Genomic DNA, 24,846 nt, shown 5'->3' with positions numbered 1-24,846 from the left:
AGTGAAATAATAAGATGTGGTCTGAATATACAATAATAAATAACAATAGCATCTAACATTCATGGAGTACCAGGAACCAGAGTAAGCATTATAAATGCATTACTTTATTTAATCCTTATAACAACCTTAAAAGCTAATTATCCCCATTTTGCAGATGAGGAAATAAAAGCTTGGAGAGTGTAAGAAATCTCTACAAGATTACACAGCTATTGCATGGCAATTCTAGCCCATGAACGAGTGACACCAGAATCCACTTTAAACCACAACACTAAGGGCTACCCCTGCCATGACTGTGGCCACCATCACCATATTCAATGAAAGCTTTCTGGATCCTGGGTGCAGGGTTATGTATGTTTTACTGGCTCACTCTGATGAATTTTCAGCTGAAGAATCAAGTTTGTACTGTCATACAAGGGCAAATATGACAAAGTTATAGGAAGTTTCAAGCTATCTGTCTAGGGCTCTAGGTCTAACTCTTCTCTAGATAGAGAGGGGGCCAGCACCAACACCACAGCCACATCCCCCATGCATACCCCAGGCAGTCAAAGTTTAAGGCAGCTATCTGCAATTAGAGAACAAAAAGTCCAACTAGGGGCCTGCCCGGTGGTGTAGTGGTTAAGTTTACATGCTCCACTTCAGCGGCCCAGGGTTCGCAGGTTTGGAACCCCAGGCGCGGACCTATGCACCGCTTATCAAGCCACGCTGTGGCAGGCATCCCACATATGAAGTAAAGGAAGATGGGCATGGATGTTAGGCCAAGGCCAATCTTCCTCAGCAATAAGAGGAGGATTAGCAACAGATGTTAGCTCAGAGCTAATTTTCCTCACCAAAAAAAAAAAAAAAAAAAGGTCAACTAGCCCACACAAATGGCGCTCAGAGCCGTGAGCTCCTCTTTTGTTATTAGTGGGTGCTATGAGTATACTGGGCACAGTACCATACATTTATCAGAGCTTCACACTTATCAAATAAACAGAAAATCCCCAGCAAGGCCTAAAACAGCAACAATTTGAAATTCAAAACAAATTTTCTGAATGAATCAATGAAGTTGTGAATAATATGAGAACTACTGAAAGAAGATGGAGGTGTTTTGTTTTGTTTCTAAGCCTCACACACTCCCTATGGAGGTGTTTTTTAACCATATTGCTAATAGTATCCTGCACACAGAGAAGTGTTTACTGAATACTTGTTGCCAATAAAAAAGTCACTAGGCAAACAGAACAGGTAAAACTTTATAACAGAAATCTATATGTCTTCTGGCCCAATAACGTCACCACACACCAAAGAAATATCAATTTAGTATTCAAAAATATATAAGATACTCAAAACCATTAGTAATTAGGGAAATACACATCCAAACCACAAGAGACCACAGCACACCCACAAGGATGTATATAACCAAAAAGATAATAACAAGAGTTGGCAAGGATGTGGAGAAATTAGAACCCAAATGCAGTGAGGATGGGATTGTAAAATGGTGCAGCCACTTTGGAAAACAGTCTGGCAATTCCCCAAAGGATAAACATAGTTACCACATGACCCAGCAATTCCACTCCTATGTATATACTCAAGAAAACTGAAAGCATATGTCCACACAAAAACCTGTATACAAATTTTCATAACAGCACTATTCCCAATTGCCAAAAAGTGGAAACCACCAAAATGTCCATCAACAGATGAACAGATAAACAAAATGTGCTATGTTCATACAATGAATATTATTCAGCCATAAAAATAAAGTACTAATTCTTCATTCATACAACATGGATAAACCTTGAAAACATTATGCTAAGTGAAATAAGCAGGTCAAAAAAGGCTATATATTGTATTATTCCATTTCTATAATATGTCCAGAACAGGCAAATTCATAGAGACAGAAGGTAGATTTAGTGGTTGTCAGGGGCTGGGGGGAGGGGAAAATAGGGAGTGACTGCTAATGGGCACTGGGTTTCTTTTTGGGGTGATGAAAACGTTCTGGAATTAGCTAGTAATGACGGTTATATAACTCTGAATATACTAAAAACCACTTATTTGCACACCTTAAAAGGGATGTGAATTTTATCTTGATAAAGCTGTTATTTAAAAAAATGAAACTAAAATTCTCCCACTATGATTACTCACTGCATACAGACTGGAATATAAAACAAAGAATACTTTATAGAGTAACATGGTGATGCCTTAGTGAATCCCCTAGAAACAAAACTTCTTTGCTAGAAATTTGTATTTAAAGAAATCTTGTCACAGGAAGAAGTGTATGAGTGGTGTACTTTCCTGTTTTCCACGTGACTCCTTCTCTAAACTGTCAGCTCCTAAGGACAGTGAGAGACACATTCATCTCTACCCTCAGCCCTAGCAGAGCACTGCTCAAAAGCAGGCATTCAATAAATGTGTACTGAAGGAAGAAAGGAAGTCACATAACATAGGGCTATTTGCTGCTTTCAACAAGTAATTCTATACATGTATATATAAGTGAGCTTTAAAGACGAGAGGTGAGAAGGATGCTATTGAGGAGATGGCATTTAAACAATCTAGAAGAATAAATAGATTGTAACAGGCAGACAGCTTTTAGTATGGTGAAAAAGAGAAGGATATTCCAAGTAGAGACAATAGCTCCTGACAAAAAGTATGGTATAGACAGGTAATATACACGGTATGCTCAACAAATTGTTAGTAACCTGGTTTGAAGGGAACATGGAGGGGATGATGAACTAAGGTACTTTACCATGACCCTAGGTCCAGACTTAATTCAACAAGGATTGATGAATCACTAAATTTTTAACAGGGATGTGAGACTTGAAAACTTTAATTTAGGAATATTATTCTAGAAACAATACGAAAAATAGAAGGAAAATGCTGTAAGCAGAGGGGCCAATTGAAGAGACACTGCAATAGCCCAGGTGAAAAAATAAGGTAAGGATGAACTGGATGGCAAAGGAGCAACATGACAGAGAGAAAAATATTATCTACTTGAGTGACCAGGAAGATCATGAGGACATTAACAGAGAGGAGGAAAAGAGGTGAATAAGCACATCAGATGGGCAGTGGGGATGTGTTCTGGACAAGGCACAGAATCCCAGGAATGTACAATCTAACCAATTACACAAGACCTGTAATAGATATAAAAACATATATAAATTTGTGTACGTGATAATGTAAGCCAAGCAATAACAGGAGCTATAAGAAATACAAATAAGAGATATCAGAATGGTTTTTTTCTACTTCACTATACATCAAATTCTTAACTCTTTAAATTTTTAAATGCACTAAACTTGAACTAAAAATCACCACTTACCTGTACTTCTCTGACAACCTGCAAACAATCAGGCAAGGAGAAGCCAATAGGTAGACCAACTTTAGCTGGTGTTTTGAATTTGTCTCCTATCTTAAATGGGACATCATCAAGGTAAGTGAAAGTCCCTACAATCAAAAATAAAGTAGAAAATATCAGCAAAGAACTTTATTATTTGTTTTGCTATAATCTTAAATCTAGGATACAACATTGATTTATGCTATCCTAAGACCAGAAGTTACAGAGAGTTCGTTTTCTGACTGCTTACCTTCTCCTGACCCTAGATCTCTAAAAAGGAAAGCCTACTTGAGCCTACTTGATCTTATCAGGGTTTATTTTCAATTATGTATACATAGCGTAAAAGCAAAACTACTCACAGCAGCCTAAATGGCCTTCCCAACGCCCACCACCACTCTGCTCTGAACTCCTAGCAGTCCCCTCCTGGCTCACTGCACTAAGTCACAGTGATTCTCTGTTCCTCAACCATGATGGGGTCACACCCACCTCAAAAATTCTACACTAGCTGCTCCCACTATCTGGAATGTTCTTTTCTCAGATATTTACGTGACTTATTCCTTCACCTCCTTCAAGTCTTTGATCAAATGTCACTTTCTCACAGTAAGGCTTATTATCCTGACCACTGTTTAAAATTACTGCCACACCCTCACCGCAGTACTCCCACGTTACATCTATCTTTTCCCCTATAGCACTTATTACCTTCTAACATATTATATAATTCACTTTTAAATTATATTTATTGTCTGTCTTTCCCAACAGGATGTAAGCTCCTTGCAGGCAACATTTAAGTCTATGTTCTTAGCTAATGTCATCCTAAAACCTACAGCACTGCCTGGCACATAGTAGGCACTTAATAAATACGGCCAAACTGATGAATCTCCACAAAAGAACCTCCTTGATTAGGATCTCTCTACTTCAGTAAGAATCATTTTTTTCTTTTTTTTTTTTTATAATTTTATTTATTTATTTCTTTTTCCCCCAAAGCCCCAGTAGATAGTTGTTATGTCATAGTTGCACATTCTTCTAGCTGCTGTATGTGGGACACGGCCTCAGCATGGCCGGAGAAGCAGTGCGTCTGTGCGCGCCCGGGATCCGAACCCGGGCCGCCTGCATCGGAGCGCGCGCACTTAACCGCTAAGCCACGGGGCCGGCCCAGTAAGAATCATTTTTCAATTAACACAAAGAATTACTCCAGATTTTGTTTTTTAAGACTACATTCTGGAGCAGATGTGGAAATATTTAAGAAGTACAGCACATATGAAAAAAGGAAAACCAGACAAGACCATGGGACTCAGAAGAGGATTATCAGGAGACAGAAGCCATACACAACTTAACTCCCTGAAGATTCTTTGCCTGTCACAGCTGAATAATACAGAAAGACCAGGACGTCATCATTAATTTAGGCCACAAAATGAGAGTGACTCTGGTATATGACTCTCACTAGGTATACACTCCAAATTAGACCATGGTTTCTTTTCCGGACCAGGTTTGGAGCTAACTTACTGGCAGAACCATCATAGGCAATGAAACATAGTTGATAAAATGAGTTTTGCTTTTTGAATATTAACAGCTAGTAAAATAAGGCTTGCTTCTGGGCCTCACACTAGTGTATTTTCTTGAGTGCTCATGGACAGAATATGACAATACTCTTCCATGAAGATGACTTCTTGCCCTTCTAAAAACTCTGTAGCTGTCAAGACTTACAGAGGTCAAGATATATTTCCTGAGGTAAATATTGCTCTGATACACCTGAAACCTCCCATCAGGAAGAAGGCCCCTGCTCCCACCCTTGGGGGAAGGAGTCTCTCTTTTCCATATAACTTCGAGCCAGAATTAAAACATTTTAACTCACTCTCACTCAGCTAGCAAATTAAATCCACATCACAACTGTATTCAATTTAATAATTTTCTTGGGGCATAACCATAATTATTAACACTCCAGGAAAGTTTCCAAGTTGGTCATACCTTTATAAGTGCTGTTTTCTCAGCCAGCAATACCTGTCACATTCCCACCCTTGTTTACTTGATTAATTATTTCTAGTCCTTTAAGAATGATCTTAAGAACAACTCCCTTCTCAATCTCAGAATACCACCTCAGGTTTTACCCCTCTGTATTGTTAACAGTCCGTTTCCTTATACTCCTCCTAAAGACTCTGAGCAAGAATTTGAGAGTCCCTTAACAAGGGATGTTTCATTTCTACATCCCCCAAGCTCAGCATAATGTCTGACAGATGAGATTTGCTCAATAAGTAAAGAACAAATAAAGAAGACATGGTCTTGTACTTCTTTCATATTTAACTCTCACCCCCACACTAACTCACATTCAATTAATATTTATTAAAATTCAAAATCATTTACCTAAAATGGCAAAGCTAGTCATGAAAACATTTTAACAGAGTACTCACGCAAGATGAAAGCACATTTCTAAGATTCTGTACAAAGTCACAAAAAGTCACCAGGTACAAAAAAAGAAAAAAGGTACCAGGTGGTGCCGTCCCCGTGGCGTAGTGGTTAAGTGCACACACTCCGCTGCTGGCGGCCCAGGTTCAGATCCCGGGTGCACACCGACGCACTGCTTGTCAAGCCATGCTGTGGCGGTGTCCCATATAAAGTGGAGGAAGATCCGCATGGATGTTAGCCCAGGGCCAGTCTTCCTCAGCAAAAAGAGGAGGATTGGCATGGATGTTAGCTCAGGGCTGATCTTCCTCACAAAAAAAAAAAAAAAAAAGGTACCAGGTACCCTCACAGCTTGCCAACAAAACTAAGTGTTAGCTATAACACTAAAACCTTCTGCCACTTATAAAATGCATTAAATTATAGAGATTAAAAGCAAAGCTAATTTTAAAGAATTTTTATCTGTCTTTCATGAAAACAGGTGCTCAAATGTTACTGAAAGTTAGATTCTGACTTTGGCTAGTACCCTGATTAACTGGAAATAAAGCTGAAACTAGCATTTTCTAAGAAGCATTGGAAAGATTTACAGTCAAGTTAACGATCACAAAATTAAGTCTTTTGTTTAAGAAAATTTTATGTATACATTCAAAGTAGGTTAATTATATGACACACACATATTATAAAAAAATCCTATCCATAATAACATTTACAAGCATATATGATATACAAACATAAGAAAACCTATCCTATATCAATACTAACAAAATTTTCTTAAATGAACAGTTCTATATTATAGATTGGTAATGGCAAGTTGAAGGAGAAAAACTATACAAAAAAGCACTATACTTAAGATATCTGAGCGAAATGAGAATATCTTTCAAGAAGGACATTCAGTTTCCTTACCTGTCTTTCAGTTAGGAAACTATGACAGTGTTGTATACACTAATGACACATATTCCATAAATGGAACTAGGCCTTGGCTTAGGTACAGACAAGATCAAGTAGCACACATTTAAACAACTGCTGTTTCCCTTCATTAGCACCAATTATAAGTATCTGCTTTAAAAAGCAGTTTCATTTCACTAACAAAGCCAATGCCAAGGTGATTTAGCACATCCTCTAACCTTCCCTGGTCTTAGTCTTTTAAACTCTGTTAACAGGGAATGAGCAAATAGTTGTCTGATTATTGGGGGCGGTGGGGGGGGGTGGATAAAGGGAAGGGCAAAAAGGCATTTAAAGAGATGTCAACAAAAAAGAACAACCTTTTGAATAACGGACAGAGACTACCATAAGCACAATTAACGATGATGCTGTGAGGACTACAAAGAATATTTTTTGCAAATACAACCAACTAGGCCTTAAGGACTTAATACATTATCCAATATATCAGAATATCTATTTAAAGACATCATTTTCTTTTGTTTCTCAATGTTTTATTTTTTAAATAGATTCAATAAAAACTCAATTAACCACATGCCCAGAGAATTAAGCATTGTGGCTAACGATTTTCTGGCTAACCCCTAATACCTTCAGTTTCAGTCTTTATTATTGAAAATCTTTCTAAAATATCTGAGCCCATTTTCTTAAGTTCAATCTAGAATTATATTGAAGAAAAAGAAATTAAGTTCATCTCTGCTGGCCGTGGCTGTGAGGAAGTGAAGTCAGGACCTACACATCACTTAGCATTACGCCATGGTGGAAGAGACGGGGCTGAAACTATAATGACTCTGCACAAATTCTGGGAAAGCTTCATTCTGTTTTCTTTCTTTCTAAATTGCTGATATGCTTATGATCTTGTGACCTGCCTATTTTTCTGAAAAGGTACAATTCCATGTAGTGGAAGAAATTCCTAATAGAGGGTACCAACTGGATCGTGCTTAACTCAGGCTTTATCATGAATTCAAATTGAGGATTCAAATTGAGGTTTTTGAAAAAAGAAGAATAGGACAGATCAAACTTAAAATTAAGTAAAAAACTGCAATTTCATGACTGGGTATCACTACCTTAAAGCCATAAGTCAGGGGCCCGCCCGGTGGCGCAAGCAGTTAAGTGCGTGCACTCTGCTGTGGCTGCCCGGGGTTCGCCGGTTCGGATCCCAGGCGTGCACTGACATACCACTTGGCAAGCCATGCTGTGGTGGCATCCCATAAAAAGTGGAGGAAGATGGGCACAGAGGTTAGCCCAGGGCCAGTCATCCTCAGCAAAAAGAGGAGGACTGGCAGATGTTAGCTCAGGGCTGATCTTCCTCACAAAAAAAAAAAAAAGAAAAAAGCCATAAGTCAGGTAACACCTGCAAAATTAGATAGATAGACAGACAGACACACACACACACACACACACACATATATATACATACACAAAATTATAAGATATCTCCTATAGGATGTGAAGTCACAAGAAAATGTTACTCACACTCTAACAACAAAAACAAGCCAGATAACCTACGAAATCAGCTTTTTAATATACAATGTCTGGCATTCAATCAAAAATAAGACACACAAAAAATGTGCTCTATCATCAAGAGAGGAACCAGTCATCAGACCCAAACCCAGGGATGGCCAAGATACTGGAACTATCAGAGAGCGTATACATCTATAATAAATATGTTAAAGGATCTAATGGAAAAGGTGAACATGTTTGAGCAGACGGGGAATTTCAACAGAGAGATGAAAACAGAAAGAGACAAATGGAAATGCTAGAAATGAAAAATGCAGTATCAGAGAAGAAAATTTTTGATAGTTCATAAGCCAGGGTATGCTAATCAGAAGACAATATTCAACAGAGGGAAGAATCAGAGAACCTGAAGTTAGGTCAAAAGAAATTAACCGAATTGAAACGAAAAGAGAAAAAAAATAGAAAAAAAATCAAATAGAACCTTAAGAGATCTCTGCGACAATATCAAACAGCCTAATGCACGTGTTATTAGAGTCTCAAAAGGATTGGAGAGAGACAATGGGGCAGAAGAAATGTGAGAAGAGATAACGGCTGTGAATTTTCCAAAAGTGATAAAAGATATTAACCCACAGATCCAAGAAGTTAGCTAACTCCAAGCAGGATAAATGCATAGAAAATCACACCAAGGACACATCATAGTCAAAATGTTGAAAACAAAAGATAAAGAGAAAATCTTGAAAAAAGGAGGAGGGCAGCATATTAGATACAGGAGAACACTGATTAATTTTATTTATTTATTTATTTTTTCCCCCAAAGCCCCAGTAGATAGTTGTATGTCATAGCTGCACATCCTTCTAGTTGCTGTATGTGGGACGCGGCCTCAGCATGGCCGGAGAAGCGGTGCGTCGGTGCGCGCCCGGGATCCGAACCCGGGCTGCCAGCAGCAGGGCGCGCACACTTAACCACTAAACCACGGGGCCGGCCCAGGAGAACACTGATTAAATGATAGCCGACTTCTCTACATTACACTGTAAAGCACTAATAAATCAATGGCAAAATGAACCTTTCAAGAAGTTAGCTAAATGGTTATAAAATAGGCCTTTCAGTTTTTGTTTTTTTTTTTTTAATTTTTTGTTTATTGCAGTAACATTGGTTTATAACGTAAAAATTTCAGGTGTACATCATTGTACTTCTATTTCTGCATAGATTACATCATGTTCACCACCCAAATACTAATTACAACCCATCACCACACACATGTACCAAATTATCCCTTTCACCCTCCTCCCTCCCCCCTTCCCCTCTGGTAACCACCAATCCAATCTCTGTCCCTATGTGTTTGTTTATTGTTGTTATTATCTACTACTTAATGAAGGAAATCATATGGTATTTGACCTTCTCCCTCTGACTTATTTCACTTTGCATTATACCCTCAATGTCCATCCATGATGTCACAAATAGATGGATTTCATCGTTTCTTATGGCTGAGTAGTATTCCATTGTGTATATATACCACAGCTTCTTTATCCATTCGTCCCTTGATGGGCACTTAGGTTGCTTCCAAGTCTTTGCTCCAAAAATCCATTTAATATATTGTCCTCAGATAGAGGACGTATCAGATATTAAACTGATAAGAACAGATACTACACTTGATCTTAGCCAAAAGGCCGAGAAGCGATAAAATAGGCCTTTCAAAATGGGGAGTTTATTAAGTCTAATTATAGAGACTTGTTTTTTCCTAAATTAGAGTCTCAAGGCATTTTTCCAGATATTAAAAGAGTAATTTATTTGTTCCTTGAAACATTTTAAAAATCCTTTAAAAGTCGCTTCTGGAAAATAACTATTTTCTTAAATGAAACAAGTGGAAAATGAGTTAAAGAGGATTGACATTTTAAAGCACCAGGCTCCAAGAAAGGCCTGATTTAAACTGAGCCAAGGGTTTGCAATTCACATAATATAAAGAAAATATTTTTTTAAATCTTTGAGAAGTAACTGCTCATATCTCTTATTCTCTTATTTAGGAATATGTGGTTATTAATGACAGTGTAAGTGGTTCAACCTCAGTTGAAAAGAATGAACTTGAAGGTAAATCAAATACTAGCCATAAGACAGCATAGCACAAGATCTAGTCAGCCCAAATATTTAAACAGAAAAAGAAACATTTTCATATCCAGTCATGAGAGCAGTTGTCACCTCCCTGTCCACACCCCAAATGCCCTAGAAAAACTACACTCACACATACACACATCAAGTAACCTGCAATGGACCAGTCAGCTAATACCTTAGTGGCAACCAATCCATAGGCTCATAAGCTAGGCTGTGCCAAACGGACACTCCTTTGACCAAAAGATACAAAAACTCTAGCTATGTGACGGTAGCCACTTAAGATGCAAGATCAAATAGCAAGCAGCGCCATAACTGGGGTGGCCATTTTTGGCCCTGTGCACTCTACACAAGTAGGCCAAGAAATCAAGTCTATAAACAGAGGAATAAAAATGGAGCGTATCCTCAGAGAAAAGCAGTGAGGAAAGGCTACGCAGCTTCCTGAGAGATGGAGGGGGTGGCAGCCTTAGTTTCCTGGCTTTCTAATTTCAGCCAGGCTGAACTTGATTTCTGGCACTCAGATGCCTACAAAATTGCCTATTCAATATTCTCCCCCTATTCCCTTTAATTTCTATTCCTTAAACTACATGATATCTAAAAATAAGATTATTTACTCTAAAACCCCAACTAAAGTCACTGAAATTCAAGTAGAAGCTCAGCAAATTAAAGCAGAAGAAGCCAAAGAGAGAAAGTGAAAATCTTTTTCTCAAATTTTACTCAGAAAAAAACGTTTCATTTAAACAATAAAATTTTGATTAGGAATGTAAGGAGATGGAGGAAGTTCTAAAACATAAGTCTTTATTGATCAGATAACTTCAGAATTACAATCTTCTCTCTCAATTGTTTAGCAGGAATACATAACCTGGGGTCCAACTTATTTTCACTCCAATCAAAAAGGAGTTCCCAAAGAGGAAGATGGGCATGGATGTTAGCCCAGGGCCAGTCTTCCTCAGCAAAAAAAAAAAAAAAAAAAAAAAAGAGGAGGATTGGCAGATGTTAGCTCAGGGCCGATCTTCCTCACCAAAAAAAAGAGGAGTTCCCAAAGATTCATGATAGAAAGCTTATCTTTTGAAATAAGATTATAAGTTTCAATTTTTCATTTTTGCTATTTTCTGTCCCCAGGCCTTTCCTTGTCCTTAGCTCCATCCTCTCTTTTCCCTTGAAAGAGTAATCCAAAGGCAACTTCAGATCTGCCTCTCTGCTAACATTTGAACACTTTGAAAGAGACCTGTAATAATCCTTAAACAACAGGAGATAGCTTACTGGAAGATCTGATGCCTGACCTGTTATACAGAATGCAAATTCCAAAGTTTGAATGATGTAACTCCAAAATGGTTTCACAAAACATGTGCAAGTGATGTATGTAAGTATATGCATGATGACAATTCAAAATATTAAAGCTGTTGTATAAAATATATAAGCAAGTTAAAACCATAGTGATTGCTGCACCACCCTGACTTAGCTGAGTGATACTGTCAAGCAACCATTTGTAGTTCAGAAGAGCATACCAACACATGTTGCCATGCAGTCTAGCAAATCATTCTTACAATGACACCATCTTTAAAATGGAAGATCAGTTTTAAAACTCCTTTTAAAATAATTGTGTTGGGCCGGTCCCGTGGCTTAGCGGTTAAGTGCGCGCTCTCCACTGCTGGCAGCCCGGGTTCGGATCCCAGGCGTGCACCGATGCACCGCTTCTCCGGCCATGCTGAGGCCGCATCCCACATACAGCAGCTAGAAGGATATGCAGCTATGACATACAACTATCTACTGGGGCTTTGGGGGAAAAATAAAATTAAAAATAAATAAATAAATAAAATAAAATAATTGTGTTGTTTGGATATTTCTGGTATTTCTTATCTTCTACTGTATGAAAAGAGGATCTAATTTTAACTTCTTAGGCACCTCCATTCCTCCAAATGGAGATAATAAAGTTTATTAATGTATTCCATTTTGAAAGGTCAAGTCTTAGAAAAAGATGAGAAACTATTAGTTTCAAATGCAAAACTGTAATTACCACTACTGATCCTTCTGTAATATATGGATCTGCTGATCATGGCTTATTTGTAGTAAGTTAATTCCTTTTATGCGGGTGAAAAAACTAAACCAAAACATTATAGTGTGTAACTAAAGGTTCAGAATTTTTCACACCTGATATGGAGAAGAGGTATGACCAAGGAGTAAGAGAAGGAATGGTAACTACTTCAAAATACTGCTGAAGAACAACAAAATTACACAGGTTCCCTATCCATCTCTGGTAGTTTCAAGTTCAATAACCACAAAGAGACTCTGAAGTTTGACTATCCATTTCAAGAAATTCTTCAATATTAAAGTTATATGAAGTCCTATGAAGTGTATATGCTACATTGTTGTACAACTTTATTTTTCTCAAGCTGCTCACATAAACAAACAAAAAGGGGCACTTAAACAATACTAAGTGATTTCAAATTCTCTGATCAAATCATAACTTAAATCATGATATGTTAACAGTCCACTTACCATGAAAATCTGCACCCAACTTCTTAGAAGCCATTTAGAACCTGAAAAACAAAGAAATATTTCTTAGGCTCATGATGCCTTGAGGGGATATAAACAAATCATCATAAGAAAATTGAGACTACAAAAAAGAAACCAGAAGACCAAAAGGTTCCAGGACTGACACAGTCCTCAAATTTCTCAGTCCCAAAGTCTCAAAAAAGAAAGCAGAAAGGGGAAAAATTTGGTTTTCTAGAGAAAAATTAAACATTTCTGAAATCTGCACATTCTGAAAAATAAAAAATTAGAAAAATAGAGTACTAGCCATTGACCAATTTACATGTGAACTATCAAGAGGAAAAAATTACTAAGCACATATCAGCCTGATACAAACTACAAATATGTCAATAATAGATTAAGAAAAATATCCCATTAATTCAGTTATGCTAATATAGACCTTTTACTGACAATTAACTATAACTGTTAATCAGAATACTTCCTCCTCACATCATGCTATAACTATTAAGACTCAAACTTTTGAAGTACGGAATGAATGATATGCAACATTTTGCACTGTTTTAATTTTGTATAAAATGCCAAAAAATGGAGAAAAAAATCTATAAAACCACACATTTAGCTTAATATTATCTTTGCACTTTCAGCCCCTATATAAACAGATACAAAGTCTTTTCTTGCACAAATTATGTGAGCTCTAACCTGAAAGTTTATCTCCCTTGATATGGTGTTCATACCTTTAACTCATCTAAGACATAAGCAGGAAAAAAATTAAAGTTAACTACATGAATTTATGGTATGGTGTCTACTAGCCTGCATTACAATACAGCACAAGGCATCATACTAAAAATGATCTATTTTCCACTGAAAGTTAAAAATAAAAAAGGCAAGTATATTGCACCCTCTTGTGAAACTTAACTCAAAACAGAATTTAAATCTGCATATGATTTTTTTTTTTAAGAAACTGACAAGCTGACTTTAAATTTTACATGGAAAGGCAAAGGTAATATTCTAGTTAATGGGGAGTCAAAATTATAAAGTATATGGATCATCAATTTTCAAAGAACCAACAAACCACACTGAAAATTATTTAACCTTCTTATATGTGCAGAAGACACTCCATAGGCTCTTACAGGATTCAGGATCATCATAATGTACATAAACCACAACAATAGAGTGAGACTTTTAAACCCAGAAGCAAGATTTTTGGCAGCCTCAATCTTCCCACACAGGCACATACCAGAAATGTATTTTTCTAAATCTCTGTTGGGAAAGAAGCATATCTAGGCATCCAGCAATTAGAGGTGTGAATATGCTCACAGACAGCTGCAGGAATGAGCGTTTTCATCTCTGTGTCCCTAATAAATATTTATTGATATTGTGGGGTATCAGCTGTTTGAAGAAGGAGCTGTTTGTGAGACGTAAATGGCTTGGAAGAGGCTGCTTGAGCCTCTAATTTAATAAATAATTTTGCAAACAACCCCCAGAACAAGCTAACATCAAGAATGTTTTAAAGAAGTTCCACCAGAGTGACGTCAGCATCATGGTGGAGTGAGCTCTTCCCTTAGACTCACCTCCCTAAGATACAACAAAAAGGACACGCATAAACCAATAGAAGACTTTCACAGAACACAACAGACATCTGAGAGACCCATGCAGCTATATATCTGAAAGTGGAGGTGCTGGACTCTCTTAGAGGCAGTGGAAGGAGGTAAGGGGCTCTCCTCTCCTTCCCCTCAACAGAAGTGACCTAGGGTGCAGGACTGTGCAGATCTGAGAGGAGGGGGGTAGGGGGCAGTCCTCCAGGGGAACACCTTCACTCTTTGCCTTCACTCTCTGACTTGCCTCCCAGCCCATGGGAAAGCTCCACACCAAGCAGGCTAAGCAATCGCTGGGGCGTATTCACCAAGGTGAGAAGCCCAGGAGGAAAGTCAGCGAGGGCACAGTGGGAGCACTCTCGGGACCACGCATGCAGAAGAAAGCACTCCTTCCCCCGGCCTGGCACACCAGCTCAGCCACTTGGCCAGAACAAGGGACACCCACCAGAATGCCAGCACATACATGTGTAAAGCAGTGGCAGCCAGCAGGCAAATGCAGGTAGGCTCTGTCAGCATAGCTTCCAAACGACAGATACAGCTGCCAGGGATCGTGACGGGCTCAGAATACACAGCTCCTCCATGCCCAATGTTGGCAGGTGGAATCTACGACCAGATACTACCACTATGCAAAGGCACAAATCCATCCCATCAAATAGTATGAAGAGCTACATTAATACTCCAGACCAGAGGGAAAATGACAAGTATGCAGAAATCAATCCTGAAGGCACAGAAATTTACAATCTAAACAACAGAGAATTCAAAATAGCTATCATAAAAAAACTCAATGAATTACAAGAAAACTCAGAAGCACAGTTCAATGAAATCAGAAATAAAATTAATGAACAGAGGAAATTCTTCACAAAAGAGAATGAAACTATAAAGAAAAACCAATCAGAAATGTTGGAGATGAAAAACACAATGAACGAGATAAAGAAAAATCTGGAGTCCTTAACAGATCTGATATTATGGAGGACAGAATTAGCAATTTAGAGGACAGAAATATAGTAATGCTTCAGATGGAGGAGGAGAGAGAACTAAGACTAAAAAGAAATGAAGAAGTTCTCTGAAACTATCTGACTCAATCAGGAAATGCAACATAAGGATTACAGGTATTCCAGAGGGAGAAGAAAGGGAGAAAGGAGCAGAGAACTTGTTCAAAGAAATAACTGCTGAGAACTTCCCAAACTTGGAGAAGGAGCTGGAATTACAAGTAAAAGAAGCTAATAGAACTCCTAATTACATCAATGTAAAAGACCTTCTCCAAGGCATTTATTAGTAAAACTGGCAAAAGTCAATGACAACGGAAAAATATTAAGGGCAGCAAGGCAGAAGAAAATAACTTACAAAGGAACCCCTATCAGGCTTTCGGTGGATATCTCAGCAGGAAACTTACAGGCTAGGAGAGAGCAGAATGATATATTCAAAATTCTGAAAGACAAAAACCTTCAACCAAGAATACTCTATCCAGCAAAAATATCCTTCAGATATGACAGAGAAATAAAAACTTCCCCAGATAAAGAAAAGCTGAGGGAGTTCATCACCACAAGACCCCCCCCTACAAGAAATGATCCAGAAGGCCCTCATACCTGAAAAGAAAAAGACAGAGTTTACAAAGCCTTGAGCAAGGAGATAAATAAGCAGACAAAATCAGAAACCTGCAGCTCTCTATCAGAACAAGTTAGCAAACACTTAATTATAACATTAAAGATAAATAAGGAAAACATCAAAAATAACTATAATCACTTCATTTTAACCACAAATTAACAACACAAAACAGAATACGTTGTGACAACAATAACTTAGATGAGGAAGAGGAGAGGGATGGAACCTGCTTAGACTAAGGAAATAGAGTCTATCAGAAAATGGAGGGCCCAGCCCCGTGGCTTAGCAGTTAAGTGCGTGCGCTCTACTGCTGGCGGCCCAGGTTCGCATCCCAGGCGCGCACTGATGCACCGCTTCTCTGGCCATGCTGAGGGCGAGTCCCACATACAGCAACTAGAAGGATGTGCAACTATAACGTACAACTATCTACTGGGGCTTTGGGGGGAAAAATAAATAAATAAAGTTAAACAAAAAAAAAGAAAGAAAATGGATGATCTCACCTACAAGATCTTTTATACAAACCTGATGGTAACCACTAAACAAAAAATCAGAACAGAGAGACAAATGATAAATAAAGAAAAACTGAGAAAACCATTAAAGAGAACCATGAAACTGAATTGTCAGTCTGAAACACACGGGACAAGAAACAAGGGAAATACAAAACCACCGGAAAACAAGCGATAAAATGGCAGCATTAAGCCCTCATATATCACTAATAAATCTAAATGTAAATGGATTGAATTCTCCAATCGAAAGACACAGAGTAGCTGGATGGATTAAAAAATAAGACCCAACAATATGCTCCCTCCAGGAAACATATCTTAGCTCTAAAGACAAACACAGGCTCAGACTGAAAGGATGGAAGATGATACTCCAAGCTAATGGCAAACAAAAGAAAGCAAGTGTTGAGTGACGTCAGCATCATGGCGGAGCGAGCTTTCCCGTGAATTCTTCCCCCACGAGATACAACAAAAGCAACAGCCACAGACCAACAACGGAATCCCAGACAGTGAAAAGCTAGAGCGGAGAGATCCACACTGCCGCACATCTGAGAGCGGAACGTGCTGGGCCCCCGGAGGAAGTGGGGAGAGGTAAGGAGAACTCCGCTCCCTCCCCATCAGATCAGCGATCTGGTCCGCGCGGCTCCCAGAGAGGGGGGAGGGGCGGCCCTCGGCGGGAAACTGTAGCTCTTCGGGCTCTCTCAGCCAGTGGGAAACTCCCGGGCTCTCTCAGCCAGTGGGAAACTCCCGCACAGAGGGCTCAGAGGAGCCACAAGGCTACCATCAACATCTGAGCACCCCAGAGAGCGGATAAAGCGGGGCAAACGAGAAGCCTCCCACGTCAGGGACCCAGAGGGCAAAAGAGAGAGCTCCCCCCTCCCCGCAACCCGGAGTCTGCAGCTCGACCAGATCTAGCGATCCGAGGCTACCTGAACAAACTGGACTGGACCCGTGGATCGCAGTGGGGAAAAAACAAAACAAAACAAAACAAAACTGCGAATCGCAGCAGAAAAACTGGGGCAGAGCGCAGGGGGCTTAGACTACACAGCCCTTTACCACCAGACAGTGGCGGCAGTTGGAAATTGCAACCAGAGACTTCCAGGATGAGGAAAATCAAAACCAACACAGGAACCACAATGCAAAAATATATGAAATCACCAGACCAGAAACAAAATGACAAGCACCCAGAAATCAACCCCGAAGACACAGAAATCCATAAACTAAATGACAGAGATTTCAAAATAGCTATCATAAAAACACTCAACGAAATACGAGACAACACAGACAAACAATTAAATGAGATTAGGAGTTTCTTCACAAAAGAGATTGAAATCATAAAGAAAAACCTATCAGTGCTGATGGAGATGAAGAACACAATGGAGGAGATAAAGGAGAATCTGGAATCTTTAAAGAACAGAGCTGACAATATGGAGGAAAGAATTAGTACTTTAGAGGATAGGAATACAGATATACTCCAGATGGAAGAAGAGAGAGAACTAAGACTAAAAAGAAATGAAGAAAGACTCCGAGAAATATCAGACTCTATTAGAAAATGTAACATAAGAATTATAGGTATTCCTGAGGGAGAGGAGAGGGAAAGAGGAACAGAGAGCCTATTCAAGGAAATAATAGCTGAAAATTTCCCAAATCTGGGGAAGGAGCAGGAAATACCAGTAAGCGAAGCCAACAGGACGCCTATATATATTAACAGACAAAGGCCTTCACCACGACACCTAGTGGTAAGGCTAGCCAGGGTCAACGACAAAGAAACAATATTAAGGGCAGCTAGACAAAAACAAAAAATAACGTACAAAGGAACTCCCATCAGGCTCTCAGCGGATTTCTCAACAGAAACTTTTCAGGCTAGAAGAGACTGGAATGATATATTCAAAATACTGAAAGACAAAAACTTTCAGCCAAGAATACTCTATCCAGCAAAAATATCCTTCAAATATGATGGAGAAATAGTAACTCTCCCAGATAAACAAAAGCTAAGGGAGTTCATGGCCATGAGACCCCCACTACAAGAAATACTCAAGAAGGCCCTCAGGCCTGAAAACAAGAAGAGAAAGGGAACACAAAGCTTGGAGTAAGGAGAAAAGTAGGTAGACAAAATCAGAGAAATAGTAGATCTTTACCGGAATAGGTCAGCAACCACTTAAATACTAAACTCAAAGATCAAAGGAAGAAATTCACCAAAAATAAATTTAACCTCATCACTGTAAACACACAGCCACAACACAAGATAGAATAAGGTATAACAAGAGCAACTTAGAAGGGGAAGAGGAAAGTGACTGAATTGACTTAGTATAAGGAAATAGGAGGCTATCAGATAATGGACTATCTCATACACAAGATTTTTTGCCCAAACCTCAAGGTAACCACTAAACAAATAATCAAATTAAAACCACATATGATAAACAAAGAGAAAACTAGAAGAATCATAAGACAGAACAACCAAACTGAATTGGCAGTCCAAAACAAATGGGACAAGAAACAAAGGAAATGCAAAAGAACCAGAAAATAAGTGACAAAACAGCAAAATTCAGCCCTCATATTTCAATAATTACCCTAAATGTAAATGGATTGAACTCTCCAATCAAAAGATACAGAGTGGCAGGATGGATTAAAAAGCAAGACCCAACAATATGCTGCCTTCAGGAAACACATCTTAGCACTAAAGACAAGCACAGGCTCAGAGTGAAAGGATGGAAGACAATACTCCAAGCTAATGGCAAACAAAAGAAAGCAGGTGTTGCCATACTCATATCAGACAAAGTAGACTTCAAGATAAAACAGGTTAAGAAAGACAAAGAAGGGAAATATATAATGATAAAAGGGACACTCCATCAAGAAGACATATCACTTATAAATATATATGCACCCAACATAGGAGCACCAATGTACATAAAACAACTATTAACAAACCTAAAAGGAGAAATCAACAACAACACAATAATAGTAGGGGATCTTAACACCCCACTTACAGCAATGGATAGATCATCCAGACAAAAAGTTAATAAAGAAATATTAGACTTAAATGAAAAACTGGACGAGATGGACCTAGTAGACATATACAGAGCACTCCACCCAAAAACAGCTGACTACACATTCTTCTCAAGCGCGCATGGAACATTCTCTAGGATAGACCATATGTTGGGAAACAAAGCAAGCCTCAATAAATTTAAGAAGATTGAAATCATAACAAGCATCTTTTCAGACCATAAGGCTATGAAACTGGAAATGAACCAGGAAAAAAAAACTGGGAAAGTGACAAAAATGTGGAGATTAAACAACATGCTACTGAACAACCAATGGATCATTGATGAAATTAAAGGAGAAATCAAAAACTATCTGGAAACAAACGAAAATGATAACATGCCATATCAAACCATATGGGATGCAGCAAAAGCTGTCCTGAGAGGGAAACTCATAGCGATACAAGCCCACCTTAACAAACAAGAAAAAGCCCTAATAGGCAACCTTAAATTACACCTAACAGAACTAGAAAAAGAAGAACAAACAAAGCCCAAAGCCAGCAGAAGGAGAGAAATAATAAAAATCAGAGCAGAAATAAATGATATTGAGACCAAAAAAACAGTAGAAAGGATTAATGAAACAAAGAGTTGGTTCTTCGAGAAGATAAACAAAATAGACAAACCCTTAGCCAGGCTAACTAAGAAAAAAAGAGAAAAGGCTCAAGTAAATAAAATTAGAAATGAAAGAGGAGAAATTACAACGGATACCATGGAAATACAGAGGATTATAAGAGAATACTATGAGAAATTATATGCCAACAAATTGGACAATCTAGAAGAAATGGATAAATTCTTAGACTTATACAACCTCCCAAAATTGAACCAAGAAGAAATGGAGAATCTGAATAGACCAATCACAAGTAAAGAGATTGAAATAGTAATCAAAAATCTCCCAAAAAATAAAAGTCCAGGACCAGATGGCTTCTCCAGTGAATTTTACCAAACATTCAAAGAAGATTTAATACCCATCCTCCTCAAACTATTCCAAAAAATAGAGGAAGATGGAACACTTCCTGAATCATTCTATGAGGCCAACATCACCCTGATACCAAAACCAGACAAAGACAATACAAAGAAAGAAAATTACAGGCCAATATCGCTGATGAACATTGATGCAAAAATCCTCAACAAAATATTGGCAAACCGAATACAACAATATATTAAAAAGATCATACATCATGATCAAGTGGGATTTATACCAGAGACGCAGGGATGGTTCAAGATCCGCAAATCAATCAACGTGATACATCACATCAACAAAACAAAGAATAAAAACCACATGATCGTCTCAATAGACACAGAGAAGGCATTTGACAAGATACAACATCCATTTATGATAAAAACTCTCAATAAAATGGGAATAGAAGGAAAGTACCTCAACATAATAAAGGCCATATATGACAAACCCACAGCTAACATCATACTCAATGGGGAAAGACTGAAAGCCATTCCTCTGAGAACAGGAACGAGGCAGGGCTGCCCACTCTCACCACTCCTGTTCAACATAGTACTGGAGGTTTTGGCCAGAGCAATTAGGCAAGAAAAAGGAATAAAAGGAATCCAAATAGGTAACGAAGAAGTGAAACTCTCACTATTTGCAGATGACATGATTGTATATATAGAAAACCCTAAAGAATCTGTTGGAAAACTGTTAGAAACAATCAACCACTACAGCAAAGTTGCAGGGTACAAAATCAATCTACAAAAATCAGTTGCATTTCTATATGCTAATAATGAACTAACAGAAAGAGAGCTCAAAAAGATAATACCATTTACAATTGCATCAAAAAGAATAAAATACCTAGGAATAAATCTTACCAAGGAGGTGAAGGACCTATACAATGAGAACTACAAGACATTATTGAGGGAAATCCACGATGACATAAAGAAATGGAAAGATATCCCATGCACGTGGATTGGAAGAATAAACATAGTTAAAATGTCTATATTACCTAAAGCAATCTACAGATTCAATGCAATCCCAATCAGAATCCCAATGACATTCTTCACAGAAATAGAAAAAAGAATACTAAAATTTATATGGGGCAACAAAAGACCCCGAATAGCTAAAGAAATCCTAAAGAAAAAGAACAAAGCAGGAGGCATCACAATTCCTGACTTCAAAACATACTACAAAGCAATAGTAATCAAAACAGCATGGTACTGGTACAAAAACAGACACACAGATCAATGGAACAGAATTGAAAGCCCAGAAATAAAACCACACATATACGGACAGCTAATTTTCGACAAAGGTGCTAAGGACATGCAATGGAGAAAGGAAAGTCTCTTCAATAAATGGTGTTGGGAAAACTGGACAGCCACATGCAAAAGAATGAAAGTGGACCATGTGCTATCGCCATTCACAAAAATTAACTCAAAATGGATCAAAGACCTGAAGGTGAGACCTGAAACTATAAAACTCATAGAAGAAAATATAGGCAACACACTATTTGACATTGGGTTTAAAGGAATCTTTTCGGATGACATGCCTACCCAGACTAGGGAAACTAAAGAAAAAATAAACAAGTGGGACTTTATCAGACTAAAGAGCTTTTATAAGACAAATGAAACCAGAATCAAGATGAACAAACAACCAACCAGCTGGGAGAGAATATTTGCAAAACATACATCTGACAAGGGGTTGATCTCCATAATATATAAAGAACTCACACAATTGAACAACAAAAAAACAAACAACCCGATCAAAAAATGGGCAGAGGAAATGAACAGACACTTCTCCAAGGAAGATATACAGATGGCCAATAGGCACATGAAAAGATGCTCAACATCACTAATCATCAGGGAAATGCAAATCAAAACAACACTAAGATACCACCTCACGCCCGTTAGAATGGCTATAATCACCAAGACAAAAAACAACAAATGTTGGAGAGGATGTGGAGAAACAGGAACCCTCACACACAGCTGGTGGGAATGCAAATTGGTGCAGCCTCTATGGAAAACGGTATGGAGATTCCTCAAAGAATTAAAAATAGAGATGCCCTATGATCCAGCCATCCCACTACTGGGAATCTATCCAACGCACCTGAAATCAACAATCCAAAGAGGCTTATGCACCCCTATGTTCATTGCAGCATTATTCACCATAGCCAAGAAGTGGAAGCAACCTAAGTGTCCCTCGACTGACGATTGGATTAAGAAAATGTGGTGTATATATACAATGGAATACTACTCAGCCATAAAAAAAGACAAAATCGTCCCATTTGCAACAACATGGATGGGCCTGGAGCGTATTATGTTAAGTGAAATAAGCCAGAAAGAGAAAGACAAACACTGTATGATCTCACTCATATGTGGAATATAAACCAACACATGGACAGAGAAAACTGGACTGTGGTTACCCGGGAAGTGGGGGTGGGGGTGGGCACAAGGGCTGAAGGGAGTCATATATGGGGTGATGGACAAACAAAAATGTACAACCCAAAATTTCACAATGTTAGAAACCATTAAAACATCAATTAAAAAAAAAAAAAAAAGAAAGCAAGTGTTGCCATACTTATATCAGCAGGTGTTGCCATACTTATATCAGACAAAGTAGACTTCAAGATAAAAAAGGCAATGAGAGACAAACAGGGGCAGTATATAATTATAAAAGGGACACTCCACCAAGAGGACATAACACCTATAAATATATATGCACCTAACACAGGAGCACTAAAGTAATAAAGCAACTATTAACAGACCTAAAAGGAGATATTAACAGCAACAGTAACAGTAGGAGACCTTAACACCCCACTTACATCAATGGATAGATCATCCATACAGAAAGTCAACAAGGAAATAGTAGAATTAAACAAAAAACTAGACCATATGGACTTAATAGATTTATATAGAACACTCCATCCAAAAACAGCAGAATACACATTCTTCTCAAGCACTGGAACACTCTCAAAGATAGACCATATGGTGGGAAACAAGGCAAGCCTCAATAAATTTAAGATGACTGAAATCATATCAAGCATCTTTTCTGACCCTAAGGCTATGAAACTAGAAATCAACTATAAGAAAAAAGCTGGGAAAGTGACAAATATGTGGAGACTAAACAACATGCTACTGAACAACCAACGGATCACTGAACAAATTAAAGGAGAAATCAAAAAATATCTGGAGACAAATGAAAACAAAAATACACCATACCAACTCATATGGGATGCAGCAAAAGTGGTCCTAAGAGGGGAAATTCATAGTAACACAAGCCTACCTTAACAAACAAGAAAAATCTCAAATAAGCAATCTTAATCTATACCTAACAGAACTAGAAAAAGAACAAAGCCCAAAGTCAGCAGAAGGTGGGAAACAATAAAAATCAGAGCAGAAATAAATGAAATGGAAACCAAAAAAACAGTAGGAAGGGTCAATGAAACTAAGAGCTAGTTCTCTGAGAGATGAACAAAATTGACAAACTCTTAGCCAGACTCACCAAGAAAAAAGAGAGAAGGCTCAAATAAATAAAATTAGAAATGAAAGAGAGCCGGCCCCGTGGCTTAGCAGTTAAGTGCACGCACTCTGCTGCTGGCAGCCCGGGTTCGGATCCCGGGCACGCACCGACGGCACCGCTTCTCTGGCCATGCTGAGGCCGCGTCCCACATACAGCAACTGGAGGGATGTGCAGCTATGACATGCAAAGCATCTACTGGGGCTTTGGGGGAAAAATAAATAAATAATTATTTAAAAAAAAAAAGAAATAAAAGAGGAGAAATTAAAATGGATATCACAGAAATACAAAAGATTATAAGAGAATACTATGAAAAACTATATGCGAACAAATCAGACAATCTAGAAGAAATGAATAAATTTTTATGCTCATACAACCTCCCAAAACTGAATCAAGAAGAAACAGAGAATCTGAATAGACCAATCACAAGTAAAGAGATTGAAACAGCAATCAAAAACCTCCCAAAAAATAAAAGCCCAGGACCAAATGGCTTCTCTGGAGAATTCTACCAAACATTCAAAAAAGATTTAATACCTGTCCTTCTCAAACTATTCCAAAAGACTGAAAACGGAACACTTCCTAACACATTTTGCAAGGCCAACATCACCCTGATCCCAAAGCCAGGCAAGGACAACACAAAGAAGGAAAATTACAGGTCAATATCACTGATGAACACAGATGCAAAATTCTTCAACAAAATATTGGCAAACCAAACACAGCAATACATCAAAAGGATCATACACCATGATCAAGTGGGATTTATACCAGGGACACAAGGATAGTTCAACATCTGCAAATCAATCAATGTGACACACCACATTAACAAAATGAGGAATAAAAACCACATGATCATCTCAACAGATGCTGAGAAAGCATTTGAGAAGATCCAACATCCATTTATGATAAAAACTCTCAATAAAATGGGTATAGAAGGAAAGTATCTCAACATAATAAAGGTCATATA

General features: G+C 38.2%; 1 protein-coding gene and 1 pseudogene across 1 annotated transcript in view; both read right to left on the bottom strand.

Annotated features, from left to right (window-relative positions):
• The window catches only part of UBAP1 (ubiquitin associated protein 1), a 67,555-nt gene that overhangs the window by 9,050 nt on the left and 33,659 nt on the right, over positions 1–24,846 (bottom strand). The window contains exons 2-3 of the mRNA XM_058565982.1: positions 12,695–12,735; positions 3,290–3,414 (exon numbers count right to left, since the gene is read on the bottom strand). Of these exons, the coding sequence (XP_058421965.1) occupies positions 3,290–3,414; positions 12,695–12,728 (159 nt within the window). The 5' untranslated portion in view covers positions 12,729–12,735. The remainder of the gene's footprint in view (positions 1–3,289; positions 3,415–12,694; positions 12,736–24,846) is intronic.
• On the bottom strand, positions 9,642–9,771 carry LOC131420276 (U2 spliceosomal RNA; annotated as a pseudogene).

The sequence above is a fragment of the Diceros bicornis genome, chromosome 22 (assembly GCF_020826845.1).
Source record: "Diceros bicornis minor isolate mBicDic1 chromosome 22, mDicBic1.mat.cur, whole genome shotgun sequence".
Lineage (NCBI taxonomy): Eukaryota > Metazoa > Chordata > Mammalia > Perissodactyla > Rhinocerotidae > Diceros > Diceros bicornis.
The sequence above is the reverse complement of the archived record's forward strand: the minus strand, read 5'-3'. Positions and strand labels throughout refer to the sequence as shown.